The 20,635-nt window shown below is 34.3% G+C and overlaps 2 protein-coding genes across 3 annotated transcripts; one reads left to right on the top strand and one right to left on the bottom strand.

Annotated features, from left to right (window-relative positions):
• The first annotated feature begins 237 nt into the window (after window positions 1-237).
• LOC121267969 (protein MEI2-like 5) lies at window positions 238-8,779 on the top strand. Of its 2 annotated transcripts, XM_041172063.1 has the most exons (13): window positions 238-295; window positions 1,719-1,802; window positions 1,891-2,034; window positions 2,113-2,585; window positions 3,989-4,147; window positions 4,375-4,491; window positions 4,585-4,736; window positions 5,675-5,766; window positions 5,893-6,844; window positions 6,947-7,031; window positions 7,405-7,473; window positions 7,694-7,873; window positions 8,070-8,779. In XM_041172063.1, the coding sequence occupies exons 2-13, from the start codon at window positions 1,772-1,774 to the stop codon at window positions 8,196-8,198; spliced, it is 2,583 nt and encodes an 860-aa protein (XP_041027997.1). In that variant the 5' UTR covers window positions 238-295; window positions 1,719-1,771; the 3' UTR covers window positions 8,199-8,779. The 2 variants fall into 2 exon arrangements, with proteins under 2 accessions (XP_041027997.1, XP_041027998.1); XM_041172064.1 differs by lacking the exons at window positions 7,694-7,873; window positions 8,070-8,779 and adding an exon at window positions 7,067-7,112 and having other exon boundaries at window positions 6,947-7,034; window positions 7,333-7,466.
• Window positions 8,780-9,695: 916 nt separating this feature from the next.
• Window positions 9,696-16,656, bottom strand: LOC121267968 (phytochrome E-like). The gene is given in 6 exon segments (XM_041172062.1): window positions 9,696-10,026; window positions 11,098-11,391; window positions 12,344-13,151; window positions 14,431-15,351; window positions 15,354-15,863; window positions 15,866-16,656. Coding segments are annotated over 6 exon segments (3,294 nt in total). The 5' UTR covers window positions 16,479-16,656; the 3' UTR covers window positions 9,696-9,878.
• Between the last annotated feature and the right edge of the window lie 3,979 nt (window positions 16,657-20,635).

Raw genomic sequence — 20,635 nt, 5'->3', positions numbered from 1 at the left:
TTAAATAGAGTTGAATCGCCCATTACATTTTCAGAAACCAATCTCTCTCTCTCTCTCTCTCTCAATCATTCTCTGCTGCTTTTCACTCCTCTCGTCCAATCATCGTCACCCTCCCTCTCCCTCTCTCTCTCTATAAAATATCCAATTGTGCTAGAGAGAGAAACCAGCAGTAGTGCTTACAAATTTAGAATTGCAAAGAGTAGCATCTCTCTGGGATTGGGAAGAGTTTTTTTATTTTTATACGTCTTTCTCTTCTGTTAAGCTCTAGGGTTCGTTGACTTGGTATATCTTTGTGGTAATTTCTCTCCCTATTTATTTTTGTTTTTTGTTTTTGGGTTTTGGTTAATCTCAAATTTTAGTGCTTTGAATGATTTTTTGGTTTGATCCAATTGGTTTGTGAGGTGTTCTTTATTTATTTTTATTTTTTTAAATATGTTCTTGTTTTTCTTTTCCTGAATCATTGTTAGGATAGTGATTTTGCTCAGATTTGTTTGGGGTTCTGCTTTAACTTTGTGTTCGAATTGAAAGTTGGGGTATTGTGTTTGTTTGGTAGTTTCCTGAGAACTTACTGTGCTATAGCTGTTTGTAAAACTGTTAACTTTGGTGCTTCTCCCTCTCTGTTGCCTTGCGATGATTTGGTACATGATTCCTACATTCATGCATGCACTTATATGCAGACCCACCGAGGTATACGCGCATAGTCTAGGCAAATATTTATTTCTTTCCTGTGTTTGATTTCCGTTTGTCGGCAAGTATGGGTTTTTTTAACCTTTTCTGTTTCGACAGGCAAGCAAACGGTTAAATTGTATTTATTATGCATGGGTTAATGGAATCTGGATTTGCATGGCTGCAATAATCTTTTTAGATGCACACCCAACTCCTGAACTAGTTATTTGTATGCATTTAATGCTTGAATTTGATACATTGGTTGTAATTGGAACAACATGCTTATTTGCCATTTGACTATATGAAATGTTACTTCCTGGTTACTTTAAATAGATAAGACTTGGAGTGTTACATTATTGTTACAGCCCCTGATCAATGAAATTAACTCTCCAGTGGAAACAAAATATTTTGTATTGGAGCTAGAATCCTTAATTCAGTTTGATACGCTGAATATAAGTAATTTGGTTCATTAGGTTTCTAAGATAAATTGGAAGTTATAAAAAGTTTGAAAAACGTGTTTGGATTCCTAATAAAGTGACTTTGCTTTGTACTGCACAGCATGGACGTGTCTTTGGGATCCTTTAAGATAGAGAACTGTTTTCACACACTTTCAGTTGCAGTGATTTTGATTATTAGGGTTTAGAATGTGCACTGTGATCCTTTTTTTGGGGAAAGTGCAAGGTATAAAATGAAATCATTTAACCAACTTGTTCAAATTTTACAAAATCCATAAATTATCTATGATCCCCATGATATTATTAACTTATTTTTATCAATATAATTTCTCTGGTAAAAAAAAAAAAGTATCAACTTATTCTTTTTATTTGGTCGTAATCCGTAGCATATTTGCCAAGTTTTCTGGTTCTTCAAAGTTGTTGCTAATTATCATTTTGCTCAAGCACACCAAGAGTTCATTATGCATGTGGCGGCTTCTTGTACTATTCTTTTTGTTTTGCAAGGAATTTATGATCTTGTCTTCTATCCAGTTTCAGTGATAGTTTAGCCATCGATTTTAAGTTCTGAGGATTATTTGTTTATCTCAAACATTTCAGATGTTGATGCACACTTGACTTAAATCTTTTTACTTAAGCGGAAAGGTGATGCAATGAAGCAGTTTTCAAACCATTTATCTTCAGGTAACTTTCTAAAATTTTCCATACTGTTATGTGGAGAGTAGATGGAGTACAATTTCTGAGTACAGGTCTTCTGAATTATTTTTGATAGGTACTACTAGGATACCGACTATAAATATCCCAAAAGAAGCAGGAGGTGATGCATGGGGCATTTTGTCTGGATCCAACACTTACTATGGCTCAAGTGATGCTAGCCTTTTTTCAAGCTCACTGCCTGTTCTTCCTCACGAAAAATGTAGGTGTTGGCTAGTGGTTACAGATTTTATATGCTGTTTTATTATATGAATTCTTACTTGATTTTTCCAACATGCAGTTAATTTGAATGAATCAGAACATGGTTTTCAATCTGTGGAATACGTCCCGTCTGACCTAGAGAAACTACAACAAGATGTGGAGGGCATTGATTCACTTGAAGATCTTGAAACTCATGCAATTGGAAGCTTGCTTCCTGATGATGAGGAGGAGCTTTTAGCTGGCATAATGGAAGACTTTGACCTAAACGGGTTGCCTGGTTCACTGGAGGACTTGGAGTTGGAAGAGTATGATATTTTTGACAGTGGAGGAGGTATGGAATTGGAAACTGATCCACAAGAGAGCTTGAGCATGGGTATGTCAAAGCTTTTATCTGATGGTGTTGTTGGGAATGGGATGCCCCACTATGCTATTCCGAATGGCGTGGGAACTGTTGCTGGAGAACACCCGTATGGTGAACATCCTTCCAGAACATTATTTGTTCGAAATATTAACAGTAATGTTGAGGATTCAGAGCTAAGTGCCCTCTTTGAGGTAATTTAAGTTAGGATCTGCTCCTTTTTTGTTTTTTCAATGATTTGAGATAGTTTCTTTCTTTCTATCTTCTTCTTCTTCTTCATTTAAAAAAAACAAAGTAATCAAAGAATTTATTAGGAATTGCAAAAGGCATAGCGCAAGTACCCGCAAAGTATACTTGTTTTGTTCTTTGATTTACAGCAGCATCTTCACAGTTGGATATGCTTTACAAATAAAATTCAATATTTTGATTGAAACATTGCCAATTTCGTTACTGTGCCAATTTTGTATGGTTTCATTGCTTGAAGCTGTTTTCTATGATTTTTTTTTGGCATCTACAGTTCTTAAGGTTTGAACTGTTTTCAACATGAGCTGCTTCATCTACCCTGCTCCTGCACCTTCTCCAATTATGAAGTAAAATTCAGTTTGTTCTGTCATCAAATATATTTAGTGTTTTAGTTTTTATTTATTTATTTGTTTTTAATTTCTGTGTGTTCTTACTGATCTAGTTATTCATTTGCTTCACCGATATCCATGTTTCACACCAGTTTCCTGTGATTTTGTTGAAGTGGAAGATGCACATCCTGCTTTTGTAGTGCAAAAGAGTTCAATGCATCATTATTATTTTTTATAACATGAAGTAAACATTCATATCTGGCTTATAGCATACATTCTTACGAATAAAGTACTAGCCGAGCTCTTGATATGCCAGGGACTTGGGGTAAGGTTGTTGGGTGGTAACTTTAAGAATTGCTTGCTTTTTAAAATATTTTGAATATTTAAAGTTCGCAGTTATAATACCCTGTCTTGTGTTGACATGGTTTCATGTCATTAGGTGTTAGTTTTCCTGCTCTATCACACTTGCCCATCAATATTACTGGTAACTTCCCTATGTGGGGTATATGGCTCCTATCTACCTCTTATCTCCACTGTGCATGGCATGCTTTTGGAAAGCATTTAGGACATATGTGGACCATGACACATTTACAGTGGTACCAGACCTTGCTTTTGGTTGCCTTGTTTGAAATGTCATTTATGTGGAATTCAGCTTGATCGGCTGCATCACCTCTGAAAACAAAGGGAAAAAAGCACAATTGTTGGACTAGCAGTAATCTAATTCAAAGTTTTGGCTTTTTTAACTTTATCATTGGCTGATCAAAGACTATATTCTTCATTACTTGTTAACATTTAAACTTACAAGGGGTTTTATCAAATTGTTAGACCCTTTCATAAAATTTAGGAGCTGTATTATTGAGTGCAGAAGTACCACTGTAAATGTATATTAAAGTCATTTTTATTCTTGATTAACTCAATTCTAATATTTTTATATTTGGCTAGATAAATTTTGGTACTAAATCATGTTGCTTTTATTTCTTACTTACGATCATTGTTTTATTTTATTTTATTTTATTTTTTTGTAGCAATATGGTGATATCAGAACTCTGTATACTGCATGTAAACATAGGGGTTTTGTAATGATATCGTATTATGATATCCGTGCCGCTCGAACTGCTATGCGTGCCTTACAAAACAAGCCGCTAAGACGGAGGAAACTTGACATTCACTTCTCAATTCCAAAGGTTGTAGCCCTTTTTCCATATGATAGTTAGTTGGACTCTATGTATACACTGTGTACTGATGCATCATCCCTTTTAATCGTTAATGAAATCCATAGCTTACTCGTTAGAAAATAATATTCTGAAGGTTGTAAGACAAATTTCCAAGTCCGAATCATATACTTCCCTATTATTGATACGTTTCTGACGTCCTGTTGTTCTTTGTTGTCTTTTTCGGTGTGTCACACCAGGATAATCCATCAGACAAGGATATTAATCAAGGAACCTTGGTAGTTTTTAATTTGGATCCTTCTGTTTCAAATGAAGATCTCCGTCAAATATTTGGGGCTTACGGCGAGGTCAAAGAGGTTGATATATCTTTTTAAATCATTCCTTTCCCTGTTTTCCATCAGGCATTTTTTCGCATATATGGTTAACATCTATTTACTTGTACAAAGCAGATAAGGGAAACACCACACAAGAGGCATCATAAATTTATTGAATTTTATGATGTCAGAGCTGCAGAAGCAGCACTTAAGTCATTAAATAGGAGTGACATAGCTGGTAAACGCATAAAGCTTGAACCTAGTCGTCCTGGTGGAGCTCGTAGAAAGTGCGTATTCCAATATGCTTGACTTTACATTTTAAATGTTATACCTGTAAAAATTTATAATAATCATATTATTCTAATTTTTTTTACTTAAAAATAAGAATAATATGATCAGCGACTTTTTCTTTCATTTGCTTTGGGCTTCGGCTATTGTATTGACTGGAATTAATTTTTGGGGAGGTTTGGATAGTGAGTTGAGATGAGATGAAAGTTGAAAATTGAATAAAATATTGTTAGAATATTATTTTTTAATATTATTTTTGTTTTGAGATTTGAAAAAGTGAATTTTTTTTATATTGTGTGGGAGTTTGAAAAAGTTGCAATGATATGATTAGATGAGATGAGATGAATTGAGATGCTTTCTCAATCCAAACAAGGCCTTAATGAGTTTTATGCTGTTTTTCACAGCGCAGCTTGTAAGTAGGTTCATCTCTTGTATACTTTCTGAGTACCTGGGCCATGCCTAATTATGTGGATTAATAAATTCTTCTTACTTATAAAAAAAAAAAAAAAACTTTCTAAAAAGAACTTCCTTTTTCTGTAACAATTTTCTATGTTAAAAAACAATGCCTTTTTTTTGCCATCAAACTCTGGTATGACATCAATCTTATTTGATGGGGGCCGAGGAGATGACATATGCAGTTATGTTCCTTCTCTTTATGCGTAGTGAGAGTCTTCCATCAAGCTCTATATTTGACTTGCAGCTACGCTTATTTTTGACAAGATAACTCATGCAGTATTTGGTTTTTTGTTTGTTGTTTTTGTATGTAAGAACTCACTCCTTGTTTGCAATAAACATACCCTTAAAAAAAAAAAGTAAACAGACTTATGAACAAAAAGACAAATAGTAACTGTAGACTGTTGGAAATGTGAGAAAGTTTATAGCTTTGTTATTATTGAACTATGTTGATGATTGATATTATCATTTGTTGTATTTTTAGCTTGATGTTGCAACTGAATCAAGAGCTTGAACAAGATGAATCTCGAAGTTTTAGAGCTCCAGTGGGTTCTCCAATTGCCAACTCTCCACCAGGTTGGGTCCTTTGTGATGTTCTTTTGAGATAAGAGTAGTCTTAATAAATGGTTTTTAAGTTATTGACTTCTCAATCCCTTTTCTTTTATAACTGCTGTTTCCCTAACAAGCTAATGGTCGTGACAGGTAACTGGGGGCAGTTTAATGGCTCTATTGAACATAATTCTATGCAAACAGCCAGTAAATCCCCTGTTTATAGGAACCTGAGCCCAACAGCAGGCAATCATTTGCCTGGATTGGCTTCAATTCTGCACCCACAACTATCAACCTCTGTGAAGGTTGCTCCCATTGGCAAGGACCAAGGAAGGGGTAGCCATGTAGAACATATGCTAAGCAGTACAAATTCAGCTTATGGGGCTACTTTGCAACAGTCACATTCATTTCCAGAGCCCAAGTCGACCCAGTACCATCAAACAATGACCTCTTTTGGCCCTTCAACTTCAAATGGATCTGGCATTGAAACATTATCTGGGCAGCAGTTTCTTTGGGGAAGTCCGAATCCATACTCAGAGCACACCAGTTCTTTAGCTTGGTCAAGACCATCTATGGGACTTCCTTTTACATCTACTGGAAATGGCCCTGCCTTTCAATACTCAGGTCGGCATTCCTCTTTGCTCGGCTCATCCCAGCCACATCACCATCATCACGTTGGGTCTGCTCCAACTGGTGCTCCTTTTGAGAGGCATTTTGGTTTCTTCCCAGAGTCACCAGAAACATCATTAATGAGTACTGTTGCTTATGGAGGTTTGGGTTTGGGCCCTAGTGATGGAAATTTTATGGTGAATATGGGTGCTCGTGCTGCAATTAACCCTGGCATTAATATACCTGGGAGCATGTCTGAAAATGGCTCATCAAGTTTCAGGATTCGGTCCTCCCAAAGGCTTAGCCCTGTGTTCTTAGGTAATGGCCCATTCCCAGGAATGCCACCTTCCAGCATGGATAGTTTGGCTGAGCGTGGGCGGAGCAGAAGGGTTGAGAACCAGGTTGATAGCAAGAAACAATTTCAGCTTGACTTAGATAAGATTAAAAGTGGGGAAGACACCCGAACAACTTTAATGATAAAAAATATCCCAAATAAGTAAGAGTTACCTCTATGATTGTCATTTGTGAATACACAGCCATATTTTTACATTGTTGGTTGCCTATTTATGACAACTTCTAAATTATTATTGTGCTTCAGATACACCTCGAAAATGTTGCTAGCTGCTATTGATGAAAATCACAGGGGTACTTATGATTTCCTCTATCTGCCGATTGATTTCAAGGTAATTAAATTGTGTGCTTTTACTTATCAAAAAAAATTAAATTGTGTGCTTCTGAAGGAGTAGTTTCAACAGGTCTTTTAGGGCAGGTTTGGGGGATGGGATGAGATACAAAATTCTCATCTCATTTCATCATTACACCTTTTTCAAATTCCCATACAAAATATAATAAACAATTCAACTTTTTCAAATCCCAATTCACCTTTTTTAAATCCCAATGCAATAATAATATTAAAACACAATATTTTAAACTCTCAAACAAAACACAAAATTCTCATCTCACTCCCCAAACCTGCCCTAATAGTTTACGTTCTGTATTTATAGGCATTAATGCTTCTTAAATTGGAACTGATTGCAATTCCTTTTTTTGGTGCAGAATAAATGTAACGTGGGCTATGCATTTATCAATATGCTATCTCCTTCTCACATAATTCCGTTCTATGAGGTTTTATATTTTATCCTCCTTTAAGGGTTTTTGGATTAGTTTCTTTCTCTTTAAATTCCCTGCTATTTCAAGTCAAGCCCTTTTCTTTTACCTCATAAATCTTAGTTTGGCTTAGCAATTGATGTGCTCCTTTGAGTGGTGGTATAATATAAAGATGACTTTTTGGAAAATGTACTGAGAAAAGTTGTAGATCTTTTTTAATGTTTCTAGTTTTATGCAGGCATTTAATGGAAAGAAGTGGGAGAAGTTTAATAGTGAGAAAGTTGCTTCCTTGGCATATGCTCGAATCCAGGGAAAGGCAGCCCTTGTGACCCACTTCCAGAATTCAAGCTTGATGAATGAAGATAAGCGGTGTCGACCAATTCTCTTTCACTCAGAGGGTTCAGATGTTGGTGATCAGGTAATAAAATGATTAACTACATAAAAGGCAATTGAACTATGCTTAATTAAAGTGATATTAGTCTCGGTGATAGACTCTTGAAGTTACAAAGTTTTGCAGCATGCTGGAATTTCCTTTAATGAGCATTGGCTGTGGTGTAATTGTTCAAGGTAGTTCATGGCTTTTTCTGATCAGTCGTCCATATTTTACCATGCAGATCATCCAGGAACATCTTCTCTCCAACAGTTTGAACATCCAGGTCCCCAAAACAAATGATTCCCACTTGGGCAATTCTTCAGGAAGCCTGACGAAGGATGGCTCCGGTGAGGAGCCAGAAAGTTGTTGACAGTTTCCTGTGCAGATTGCACTTGGCCACACTGATGGTCGCTGTGAATGCTAACTTTTGCGTATATAATCAAGTGTATAAAGTTCTAGGAAGAAATGAATCCCAGACAAGAAGAAAAAGAAAAGAGGCAAGGAGGTTTTGTATGGAAGTACTTTCCTAATTTTGTTTAGAGAGCTTTGGAAGAAGCTGTAGCCTGTAGGAGCATTTTGGTGATGTGCGATGCAGATAACTGGCTTGATATTAAAAGGGAGGAGCAAAGGGGAAAGCATGAGCGAACTCAATTATCTGAGCTGGCAAATGCAAGTACCAGTTTGTGCCATGATGATTTCTCCTAAGACCTCTGCTCTTTTCATTTTGTTGACATTTGTTGCCGGATAACTTATTCATCTGCAAATATGATGTTTATATGGGTAAATGTGCAGGAGCTACTTCTTTCTTTTTTTTTTTTTCTAATGGTTGGCAATTTAGCATGGGCTACAAAATTGTATAGTTGGGGAGGGAGTTCAATCTTTTTATGTATTTGGTTTTCTTGAAGTGGAAATCCGGATGTTGTATCAGTATGTGGAACATGACATTGTACAGACTGCTGCTTCTCTCTCTCTCTCTCTCTCCCTCCCTGGTTGTAGTTGTGTAGAGGGATGCGTGCTTTTATAATTGTAAAAATATTTATTTGCTAAATCTTTTGAATAAACAGAAGAAACCCGAACTGATCCTTCAAGTTCTTGATGCTGTCTAAAAGAACCATTCCAGACAGGCATTAATTAAGAGCTCTTGGGTATTGGCTTTTAAGCTGATTGACAAGTAAAATAGTCCTTAAGTCGTGCAGTGCAGCTATAGAGAGCAATTCCTTTATTTTATCATCCGGTACTTTTGCTCTTAAATGGAAAGGCGGTAAAATTCAACTGTAAATCCTAAATCATGAAACTTAAAACAGCCATTTATGCTACACTCAGGATGATAGGGTTAAGACGTTCCTTCCTGTAAATATATTTATACAGGTGAATGCATACATATATACATAAATCCACACAGCCGTTCTACACAAATTGGCAGCATACAATTAATAGTGGCAGAGGATAGGCTTGGAAGTCAAAAATAATCTCCTGGGAACGAGCAAGTTTTGATAAACCATTAAGGGTTTACCAGAATTTTCATGACATAACATAACCATAATTCAGGTGCCCCTACAGACAATCTCCCCGATCTCCTTTTATAACAACAGTGGTTCTTGACAGTTAAGTCATCCGGCTTTTATCTGCCTGTGGGCTCTCCTTCCCTTAATTCCCTCGTTTTAAGTTCAAGGTCAATGAGGAAATAGCATTTCTTGTGCTCTCTAACATAGTGGACTTGACCATTCATCCTGCTGAGAAGTTTCCGAGACAGGTTGAGCCCTAAGCCTTCCTGTGTTGTCCACTGGTTTCCTTCTTCAAACATATCTTGGATAAGAGCAGAAGGAATACCTTCACCAGGGTGTGTCATTCTACATGCAGAAGAAATGGATTTGTTTAGTCTGTGCATGTGTATCTTATTTCTTTCCAAGGAGATGGAGAAGCACAGATACAAGGTTATCTGTGCATGAAATGGTCTAAAAGATAATGAGTTATGGATTTTGTAATGTTAGGAAGGTTTTTTTATTGCTTTCCTGCTCAGAGAAAAATTGTGTCATCCACAGGATGGATTTCAGTTTGAAGCTTTAGCAAAGAGAGAAGGTGAGCTTCGAAGTTTTAAACTGGAACTTGAAGATATCAGAAGATTGGTGAAAGTGAAACAAGTAAAAATTATGTCCAAGGCCTCAAAGCAGATCCAAAACTGAATGAATAGAACTGACCTGAACAGAACAACAAAGAGGACAGCCAAGTTTAAAACGGAAAAAAAAAACCAAAGAGGACAAGCTAAATAAGGAAAAACTAAACCCACGAAAGAAATTAAAAGTCTGAAGCTGATCATAATTGGAAAAGGCAAGGTAATGGAAACACAACCTAATGCAAAACAAAGTAGACTTCGAAGAATATTATGGTGCCCATGCACTGTTCTAATGTACAAATAAGTAACAAATTAAAAGTGGAGTTATTGCAGTGGAATTGGTGCTGAAGAGTAATCAAAAGGGTGTTTTCAATACATGTTATTTGGTCATTACCCTTGATGACATTCAGTTATTGCAGGACAATCATGCAGCTTTTCTACGAGGCAAAAAACCCTTTTTGTTTGATTTCTCACACCTCCATTCAATCTATATTATATATCCAAAATATTTTTTACTTACCCTAAAATAAAAAGAAAAGAAAAACCCTTTTTGACTTTTTTGGATTTTCTTGCATCACTATAATGTCCTTTAATTTTCAATATGACAGCAACATTCTAGGTTTCCAATATATTCAAACGAATACTGAATGTGTTTATGCAATCCTGGATTTCATGGAGTTTCTCAACATGGCATACTGAACTGAAAAACACTGATGCCATCCCACAACAACTAAGTGATAACAATTCTCGCCTGTAACCACAGTCAACGCGTACAACAGCTAGAAGGGACTCTAGGACGAGCAAACTCAACTAAATGAGTGCTATAATCCCTAATCTGTGTAGATGGGAATCACAAGACTTCCATTCTGAGAATGGTAAGATACATACTTTTTTGGAGGGAGATATCTAGAAACGTGTGAGTGACACCTCCACTCCTTTCCTGTTCTTACAACAAAAAACTTTAACGAAGAAATACAAAAAAAAAATTAAAAATGGAGAAATTGGATAATGGGATGAGAGGTGAAACTCCTTCAAAGGTCATATATAAACTCAAAAAGTAGTTGTTATGCAATGAACATAGCAATCAAAGGAAAATACGGGATTTTTAGTATAGTATGTGAATATTCGTAAATGAAATAAGTCATGGTTTGGGTACCTGAATTGTATGCGGATAAATTCACTGCCATCCTGTATCAGCTTCAGACCAGGTGAAACTTTGATTTCCACCCAGCCAGCTGGATATGGTGCATGGTGCACCACATTAAGCAAGAAATCTGACAAGACCAGCTGAAGTCGAATTTGATCCCCATACAGAGATAGTGTTTTTATTTCTTCTGGAATCTCATGAAAAAGCTTCAAGTTTCTTTCTTTCAGCAAGATCATGACTTGACTGACAATGGCATCCAAAACATTTCCCAATAGAAATTCTTCCATTTTTAGCTGCAGGCCACTGCTGTAACCAGGATTAGATATTAGAAACTAGGGATGTTTTGCTGCATAGGTTCATTTTCGGTTAAAAGAATGACTAATGTGAGATGTCTATGGAGAGATGTATAGATGTATGATTACTATGATAATACTTTGAGGGGAAAAAAAAGTGAATATAATCTACAAATAATAAGGTGAATGACCTTTCTTTACCTATAAAAAATAATAATAAGGTGAATGACCAACATTTATCATTTATAATCGAAGGAGCAAGAACATATTGCCAAAGATAACAACACTAGTAGAAAGAAAATAGCAATGTGCATCACAAAAGATATTTAAGTTAACGATAAGACAATCTCAACCTCAAAGGACATGTAAATGAAGAAAGAACGAATTCGATTATATATTCTTTAGTTGAATATCCAGCTGGATTTATTCAAGGCATGTGAGCCTCAAATGAGATGAGTCAAATCTGTCCAAAGGGGGCTGAACAAATATAATGATAATTTCATCTCGCTGACCTTTCCATCAGGGTTCTTATTTTCTGTTCTTTTTTTTTTTTTTGGGGGGGGGGGGGGGGGGGGGGGGTCATGAAAGTCAAGAGTAAACAATTTAAATTCAAGTATGTTTCCTCTAACTTCTTCATCGAACATGTGCAAATTCCCCAAGAACCATTGAAACATTTTATTTGCTTTTTCACTGGGCATGCTGCATTTAAGAAGCAAAGTCACTCTTGTAATAAAACTTCAAAAGCATGTGTGTCGTGCTTAAGCATACGTACCATGCCTAAGTGAGAGGTCCTTCTATAAGATCTAAGATTTCCTTCTATTGTAACTAATCACATTGATACAAAATATTCAGTTAATTTGTATGGCTTATGGGTTGCAGATGAACTCAAACATCCTGTTAAAAATAGTACAGAATATAAAACTTAAATTTATGCATTTCTTGGGCCTACAACAAAGACTCACCCTTCCTCGATCCTCCTGAAATCCATATCCTCAATGATTGTCATGATCTGTCTTTCACATGCATCACTAGTGTCGAGAAATTGCTTCTGATGTTCTGAAACAGCTGTATTTTTTAGAAGTCTGTGGGTAAAGCGAATACCATTCAGAGGATTTTTCATTCCTTGTCGTACATAAGCCAACTCCTTCAATTTTGAAAAGTATTCTCTATCCTCTTTCCCGCTCGCTTCTAAAGCCTGCTGCAGGTCAGGCATAACAATCTGCAGGAAGAAGAAACAACCAATTACGTTCCCAGCTGCATCACTCCTCTTGTTTGCTGTTAAGAATACCTCCACAAATTTCCCATTTTTATCAAAAAACCCAAAAGGGGACTTCTCGGTATCTTGACCAGTAATTCCTTGGTACAATAAAATCATAAATTTAGTTAGTGTATCTTGACCTTTCAGCCGACAGAATCCTCCAAAGATTTCCCCAGGAAGCATTTTACCCATGACTTCATCTCTCTTCCAACCAGTTAGCTTTTCCATGGCTGCATTCCATTCAGAGCAGCAGGCATTCTCATCAGAAGCAAATATGGGAGGAATCAACGGATTAAGACTTTGTATGATGGCTTTATAATCCCCTTGCAAGCGGATGAATTTATCGGTAACAACTTTCTCACGTGTAACATCCTGACCCACAAAGCACACCCCAACAAGTTTGTTTGCGTAATCCCTACTTGTGCAGGCACTGACCACAATATATACAACTGACTTTTGCTCATCAAGCCCAAAGTTTCTCAACTTTAACTCAATGTTTTTGTCCTCCTCACCTGGATGATTTGAAGGACTGAAAATTATACCACTTGGAAAATTTTGAGAAAAGCAAAGAAAGAGGAATAAGCTGAAGGCTAGGTACAAGGCAATGGCAGACCAAATTCTCAAACACCACAATGTGGAAAAGATTATTTTTTCATTTAAAAAATAAATGAAAATACAAAAAAAAAATTATAATAATATATTTTTTTAAAAAAAGAAAAATAAATTGGTGGGGTTGGAAGGTTTCCCCTCCCTGCCGCTAAAGCAAGATCCACCACCAAGGTGGCCAATGCAAGTCTAGCGGGGGCAGTCTTACTAATTGCCAATTTTTTTTTTCCTGTTTTTATAATTATTTTTAAAAGATAAACTATTGTACCTTTATTTTTGTACTTTTATTTTTTTTTATAAGTGTTTTTGTACTTTAATTTGTTTTTTAAATATTTTTTTTATAGGTAATCATAAAATAAGACAAAGCCCAAGTACAATTTGTATTTTAAATATAAGAAAATAGAATTTTCCACATGGCAGTATTACTGTTTTCCATGTGTTTTAGTTAACTAGGATGGACAAAATTTCTTATCAAGGGGCTTGATTCAAAATTTGTCATAGCATGGGTGGCTATTCCTAAAAAGCAAGCAAGAGAAATCTCAATTAGGCAAAGTATAAGGGATTCCTGACCAAATTTTTCTTTATGTATATTCATGAGAAAAAAAATGTTTCTTTCGTGCCCCAAAGCATTCAATTAAGGGTAATGATACACTTACACCTCCTTGAATTTATAAAATTGAATGTCAATTTTTTATGTCAATTTTTATAAATTTGAATTTATTTTTAATTAAATTACATGATTATATTGGTTTATTGAATTTTTTTTTTTTTCTAGATTATGCAAGAAGGTCATTTTATGAGATTTTCAATCCAGATTCAAAGAAAAAGGAAAAAAAAAAAACTGAATAGTAAAGTAATGGTAAATGAAATGTAAGGCTATCATTACCCTTCAATTAATTGGAATTTAAGAAAAGCCATAACGGTCAAGTTGAAAAGGTGCCTCAATTTAATAAAGAATGGACAAAATGATTCATGCAACCACACCATCTAAGGACAAAACTCTGAGGAAATCAATTATATTGTTTAGATTTTGAATGTACCAAATGCCAATATGTCTTAGCAATTACATCTTCAGAAAGCTCTTTGAATCATACAAAAGTTATGAACGCGATGTAGCTTACTATGATGTTTGAGCAATGTGGTAATTAAAGAGGTCAGCGTTTACCAATGCTAAAAGATTTATACCTAGCAAAGCTCTGCATAGAAGATTTTCAACAGTTCCACGTGAGTCCTCGTGAACAACTTCATTGACCAGGGACTTCCCTGTAGCTTCGCTAGCCTCTAAGCCTGTCAATTCAGCAATTTTAGCATTCCATCCATTGATGAGACCATCTGAATCAACGCCAAAAATTGGAACTGTAGCTGTTTCAATCAATCTAACCATTTCACAAGCCACTGAACTGAGTTCATCTATCCACTGGATCTCAGTATCATTCTGCTGAATGTTATTCAATGATGTAGAACCACTGTCCTCCATAGCCTCGAATGAGTCTCTCAGAATAAGTTGCAAAGAATGAATAGCATTAATTTCTGAAACCTCCCAAGGCATACTTCTACTTTTTACTACTTCAAGAAAAGCTTTAAATGACGATCTAGGGTGCATTTTATCGCCATCATCTTTATCCTCTGGATGATGCTTGGCTCCTCCCCATTTTACTTCCTTCGCCGTGTGAGACCTAAACCAGAACAAGAAATCCCTTGAAGTGATTCTTGCAGTAGCCATGCCGCAAACTTCATCACCCAACAGAGCAGCACCAGGGTAACCAGCAGCAGATAAACTATCTGTACTCAGTCCTGTGGAATCTCCATGATTACTGAGCAGCCACTCCACAATATCTTTCACCTGCAACTCAGTTGGAGTTACACCCACATGCCAACATTTCCCAGCATAATACAATGCAGCCCCATCACACTTAACAAGATCCATGATACTAGGAAATTGAGTGATGATACCAGATGGGGCATCCCGGAGGAGCATGTCACATAGTAAGGTTTGTGTCCTAAGAATGTTCTTCTCTGCCAATTGTGATGCCAGTTGAAGCTCCATGTATAGCTGAACTCCAAATGCCTGCGCAAGGAACTCACATGCGTAGCGAAGGGGAAAGAGACATAGCGGGAGGAAGTGTGGTGGCACACCACCAACCCCCAAAGCTTTGACGAATTGTTATCATTGACAATAACTGCCATCACCAATGAGGCAATGGAGCCCATATTGGCCATGTACTGTGCGTGGCAGCCATGTGGTGAACGAAGCGTTGAGTTGACCAAACAAAGAGGCTGCTTTAGTTCTTCACATTGAATGACACTTACAGGAGTTGCATGGCAATCACAAATCATTCGCACTCGATTCTGCTTGAATAAGAAGCGAGTAGCTTGAGGGATATCCGTGGCAGGATAATGTAAGCCCAAATAGGGTTCTAAGTCTGACCTTCTGATTTCAGACACAACTTCACCATGATCATCATCATGGAATTTATAAACCATAACCCTGTCATACCCAGTGAGCTTCTGAACATCCTCCACAACTGTATCACATAACACCCCAATATCTCCCCCCGGGAGTGACTGCAGCCTAGAAATCGCCCGAACAGCCAGTTTCTGTGAATGCACTGCCCCGCCAGGGAAAATGCAGGATCACCTGACCCTGCGGGCTCCAAATCAATCACAATTCCCACATCAATTCGATGTAGTATAGCGTAAAATGGCTTCTGGATACTCCTAGAGTAGACCCAAACCGGATTTAGCAGCGAAATCTCCCTAGAAGAGGCAGCTTTCGCCAATGAAGCCCCCGAAGAAGGCGTAAACAAGGTTCTAGCATCGATTCCAATCAGACCCTCAAACTCTTTGGACTCAAATTCCCCGTCTAAACCCAACAATTCCAAGCAGTTCTCACTATGACCGATAATTCTGAAAGTGGGTTCCTCGATTGCAAGCATACAACCAAAGGGCTGAACTAGACCACCCCTTTGGATTCTAGACAGATACGCATTCATTTGTTCTTCAGGCACAGATTGTGGAGCGTCCAATACTGATCTTGAGTAGTCAAAGGACTTACCCGAAACACCAGACTGCTCAAACTCAGCCATGAGCCTAGCATCAGCATTGTACTGAACAATTGCTTTGCCCCTTCTGTCGTTGATGTTGGTGGTACTGGCGTTGTTGTTGGGCTTCATGATGTTGCTTGCCGCTGAAGATGATAAGGCTGTGCCTCCTTCTCTGCTTCCCGGCCCCATTTTGAGGGCTCCGGTTGATGGGTTTTTCTCAGGAACTCAGGTGGGCATTGGAGGAGGAGTGAAAGTAGCTGGGTCTTTATCATCGCTGTAACTGCTGCTTCTATCGTCCGTACGCACTTGTTCTTGTTGCCTCCCCTCCACACGTCTTTTCTTTCTTTTAACTTTACAGTTTGGGCTTTTATCTTCTTCCAAAACTGCTGTAACCAACTGCTAATCCTGTCCTTATCTCGCACTCACGTTCTTCTCTCATTTCGTTTTCATGCATTTTTTTCTTTCTTTTTATTTTTTTAATTTATATTTATTATAAAATAAATATAATATAAGGCTTCTAGTTAATTAAATTTTAATTTTTTTAATAATTCTGTTTATAAATCTAACAATTTTATATATATCATAAAATAAATATAATATTAAGCATCTAATTAAGGACAAACAATAATTATAGATAATATCAAAAGAAATATTGAGTTAGAATTCTACACGTAATTCTATTAATTAAATATTTTACGTGCTGAATAATTAATAAAAATGAGTGACCAACACATAAGAGAGTGTTTAGATAGAAATAAGTAAATATGTATATTCTCATCAGTTTAAACTTTTAAAATAAATAATGAGTTCACATAAATTAGTTATATGATTTATTTATATACTTTTAGAAAGAAAAAATTGTATTTATAAGTGGGTATGGATATGTGATTTATTTATATACTTCGTAAAATATTTATATAATTTAATTTAATTTTTTTAAAAAAAAATTAAATCTCATAAATTACACTTGCATAAAAATAGAATAAATATTTTTTAAAAAACTTTTAGGTTGTGTTTATTCGTCGAACAAAACTCAACTCATTTTAAATTAATTATTGATAAAATTTATTATTATTTTTCAACTTCTAATAAAAAAATTTAAATTCATCACAATATACTTCATATATTTTAATTTAAAAAAAATTATACTCATCTTAATAAAATTTATCAAATATAATTATTCCCTACTAAATTAAACGAGGAGATTCTAGGATGAGAGGGTGAACATCATTTGTGGGGAAACATGTTAAACTGTAGTTGAAGACGACATGATTGATTTGACAGGCTTTGCGGCCCAAAATTATATAGATTCTTGCAACGATTAAGTCTCGTTTGGTTATTAAATTCATCTTAATTCATCTCAACTCATCATTATAATTTTTTTAAATTTTAATATAAAATATAATAAATAATTCAACTTTTTCAAATTTTAAAATAATAATAATATTAAAAAATAATATTTTAATAATATTTTATCATCACAACTCAATTCAACTCAACTCACTTCAACATCCACACACACGCTAAAGCATCCAAACGAATGTTCAAAAAAAATTGTTGCATGGTTTTAAATTTTCGCATTTCCTTTTCCTTTGAATTATATAGCTGTATATGGTCGACATGTTGCTTTCTATCGACGGAATCATGAATTTGTGGCCACTTAGCATGCCCACCTACAATTTTTTTTTTTTTTTTTTTTTTTGTGTATGAGATTTTTTCAACTTTAATATTTAAAAAATAAGTTAATTTATAAGTTTGTCGATAAAATGTGATAATCACTATTCAATTCCGGAACAAATTGAGGAAAAATAAAATTTTATGAGATGGATATGTTAATGACCATTTACCATAATTAAATAAAGAGAAATACTTTAGTAATAAAGAGAAATATTTTAGAATATTATTTTTATTTTAAAATTTAAAAAAATTGAATTACTTTTTATATTTTATTTAGAAGTTTGAGAAAGTTATAATAATTAGACAAAATCGTAAAAAAGTTTAAAATTAAAAAATATTTATATTTAAATAATATTTAGATATTGAGAAGATACGAGTTTGATTGAAACCATACATAAAACTAAACAGGGCCTTAGTTTTGAGTCTTTAATGATAAACATGTGTCGACAGGTTATTAGTCATAACGTAAAGATTCACGCTGACAAGACATGAGGTTTGTTAGCTAGAGTAATAAGATGACGACAAAAGTACTAAAACTAATTAGAAAAAGGTTTAAAATAAATTATAGAAATTAATTTGTCCAAAAATCAAATCGATGTATGAATTAAAATCTATTTTGCATCAAAAGTACAACTCTTTCTTTTTGTCGATTTACAAATAAACTATCATAACTATCAATTTACATACCAAAATATCTTTTTTTTTTTAATTCATATTTTTTTTATAAGAATAATAAAAGTTATAGTCTTCGCACAATTATTTTATAAAAAATAAATAAATACGAGACTCACATGAAAAAAATTTAAATTAATTTATCTAAAAATGAAATCGATATATGAATTAAAATATATTTTGCATCAAAAGTACAACTCTTTCTTTTTTTCGATTTACAAATAAACTATCATAATTATCAACTTACGAACCAAAAATTTTTTTTTCTTATTTCATATTTTTTTTATAAGAGTAATAAAAGTTACAGTCGTGAATGTGTAAACGTCACACAATCATTTTATAAAAGGTAAATAAATACGAGACTCATATGAAAAAAATTTAAATTAATTTATCCAAAAATTAAATCGATATATGAATTAAAATATATTTTGCATCAAAAGTACAACTCTTTCTTTTTTTCGATTTACAAATAAACTATCATAACTATCAACTTACCTACCAAAATATCTTTTTTTTTTCTTAATTCATATTTTTTTTATAAGAGTAATGAAAGTTACAGTCGTGAGTGTGTAAGCGTCGTACAATCATTTTATAAAAGGTAAATAAATACGAGACTCACATAAAAAAAATTTAATTTTTTAATGGTAGAATTTATTCTTTTTTAAGGTAACTGCAAAGTGCTTATACACTTCACGATTATACGTAGCATTATTTTTTTTTATAATGACCTAATCATCAAAATTGTGCCTATATATATATATATTCTTTTTTTTTCTCGGCTATATATATATATATATATATATATATATATATATATATTCTATCATAAGAAAAACACTTTTTACTTCCCAATCCAATATAAATAATATTGTAGGGATCGAGTAAGTTCAAGGCACGTGCTTATTTCCTTAATTAATTCAATTATCATAAAAACTCACTTCAAGTATACCTAAAGCTTGGAGCTAAAGTTTGAACAAGTACACAGGAAAAAGTTTGAGCAAGTGGTTGGAAGTAGTTTGGGAGTGCTCCAAAGTGACTCTTCTGACCAGGTGTCCTCACGAAATCCTTATTTCGTCAATAAAACATCTTTGCGGGAAGGTTCACAGATCGATTTCCGCCAGACCATGCGCAAAGACTTTATTGTTAACACATGCTAGGGGTGTAAAAAAATGAAAAACCGGTTGGAATGGACCGGTGAATTCGGTCCAATTTGTAAGTGGTTCAGTACGATACTAATCTTAAGAATCAAAATTGGTGTTGTACTAATTTTTATATTTTAAAAACCGATTTAAATCGCGCAAACTGGATCGGTATATATATTTATAATTTTTTTATTATATTATATATATTATATGCTAAATTGTTAATTAATATAACATGTGATATAACATAAAATTAATCTTATAATTTTTAATATAATATTTGATGTAACATATAAATTTTAATATTATAATAGAAAATTAATATAACATAAGATTTTAATGTTAAACATAAAAATTAATATGAAGTTATTAATATATTTATCATTGATATATATATATATATATATATCAATGATAAATATATTTTTGGCATAATAGATTATAATATATATATTCTTTTTGTAAATACATTTTTACACATTTAATCATATATACTCATATTAAAAGTTTATAACTTATATAGACTATAGTTAAATTTATTACCATACTAATATGTATTAATTATTATAAAATAATGTACTTATACTATAATATAAATGAGAAATTTCATTTGCAATCCCCGCTCGGTGACTGTATGTGCAGACCTTTTATTTAATGAGAAAAAATTATTTTAGGAGTGATATTTATATAATTTTAAAGATAAAATTGCCTAAACTTGCATTATAGTCTCCAAATGAGGACTGTACGTAGCATTACTCAATATAAATAGACTAATAGTTTAGTATATATAAACATCATATTATTATTAACATAAATAATCAGAAAAATCGGACCGAAATCGAAAACATCGGAAGT

This window comes from Juglans microcarpa x Juglans regia, chromosome 5S (genome assembly GCF_004785595.1).
Source record: "Juglans microcarpa x Juglans regia isolate MS1-56 chromosome 5S, Jm3101_v1.0, whole genome shotgun sequence".
NCBI lineage: Eukaryota > Viridiplantae > Streptophyta > Magnoliopsida > Fagales > Juglandaceae > Juglans > Juglans microcarpa x Juglans regia.
This window is presented reverse-complemented; position numbering and strand designations above follow the sequence as displayed.

Excerpts from the sequence above, each read along its gene's own strand:
- LOC121267969 (XM_041172063.1), top strand. The coding sequence starts at position 1,772 with ATGAAGCAGTTTTCAAACCATTTATCTTCAG. Across the intron at positions 4,148-4,374 it reads TTCACTTCTCAATTCCAAAG|GATAATCCATCAGACAAGGA; the intron begins GTTGTAGCCCTT and ends GTGTCACACCAG. Across the intron at positions 4,737-5,674 it reads CCTGGTGGAGCTCGTAGAAA|CTTGATGTTGCAACTGAATC; the intron begins GTGCGTATTCCA and ends TTGTATTTTTAG.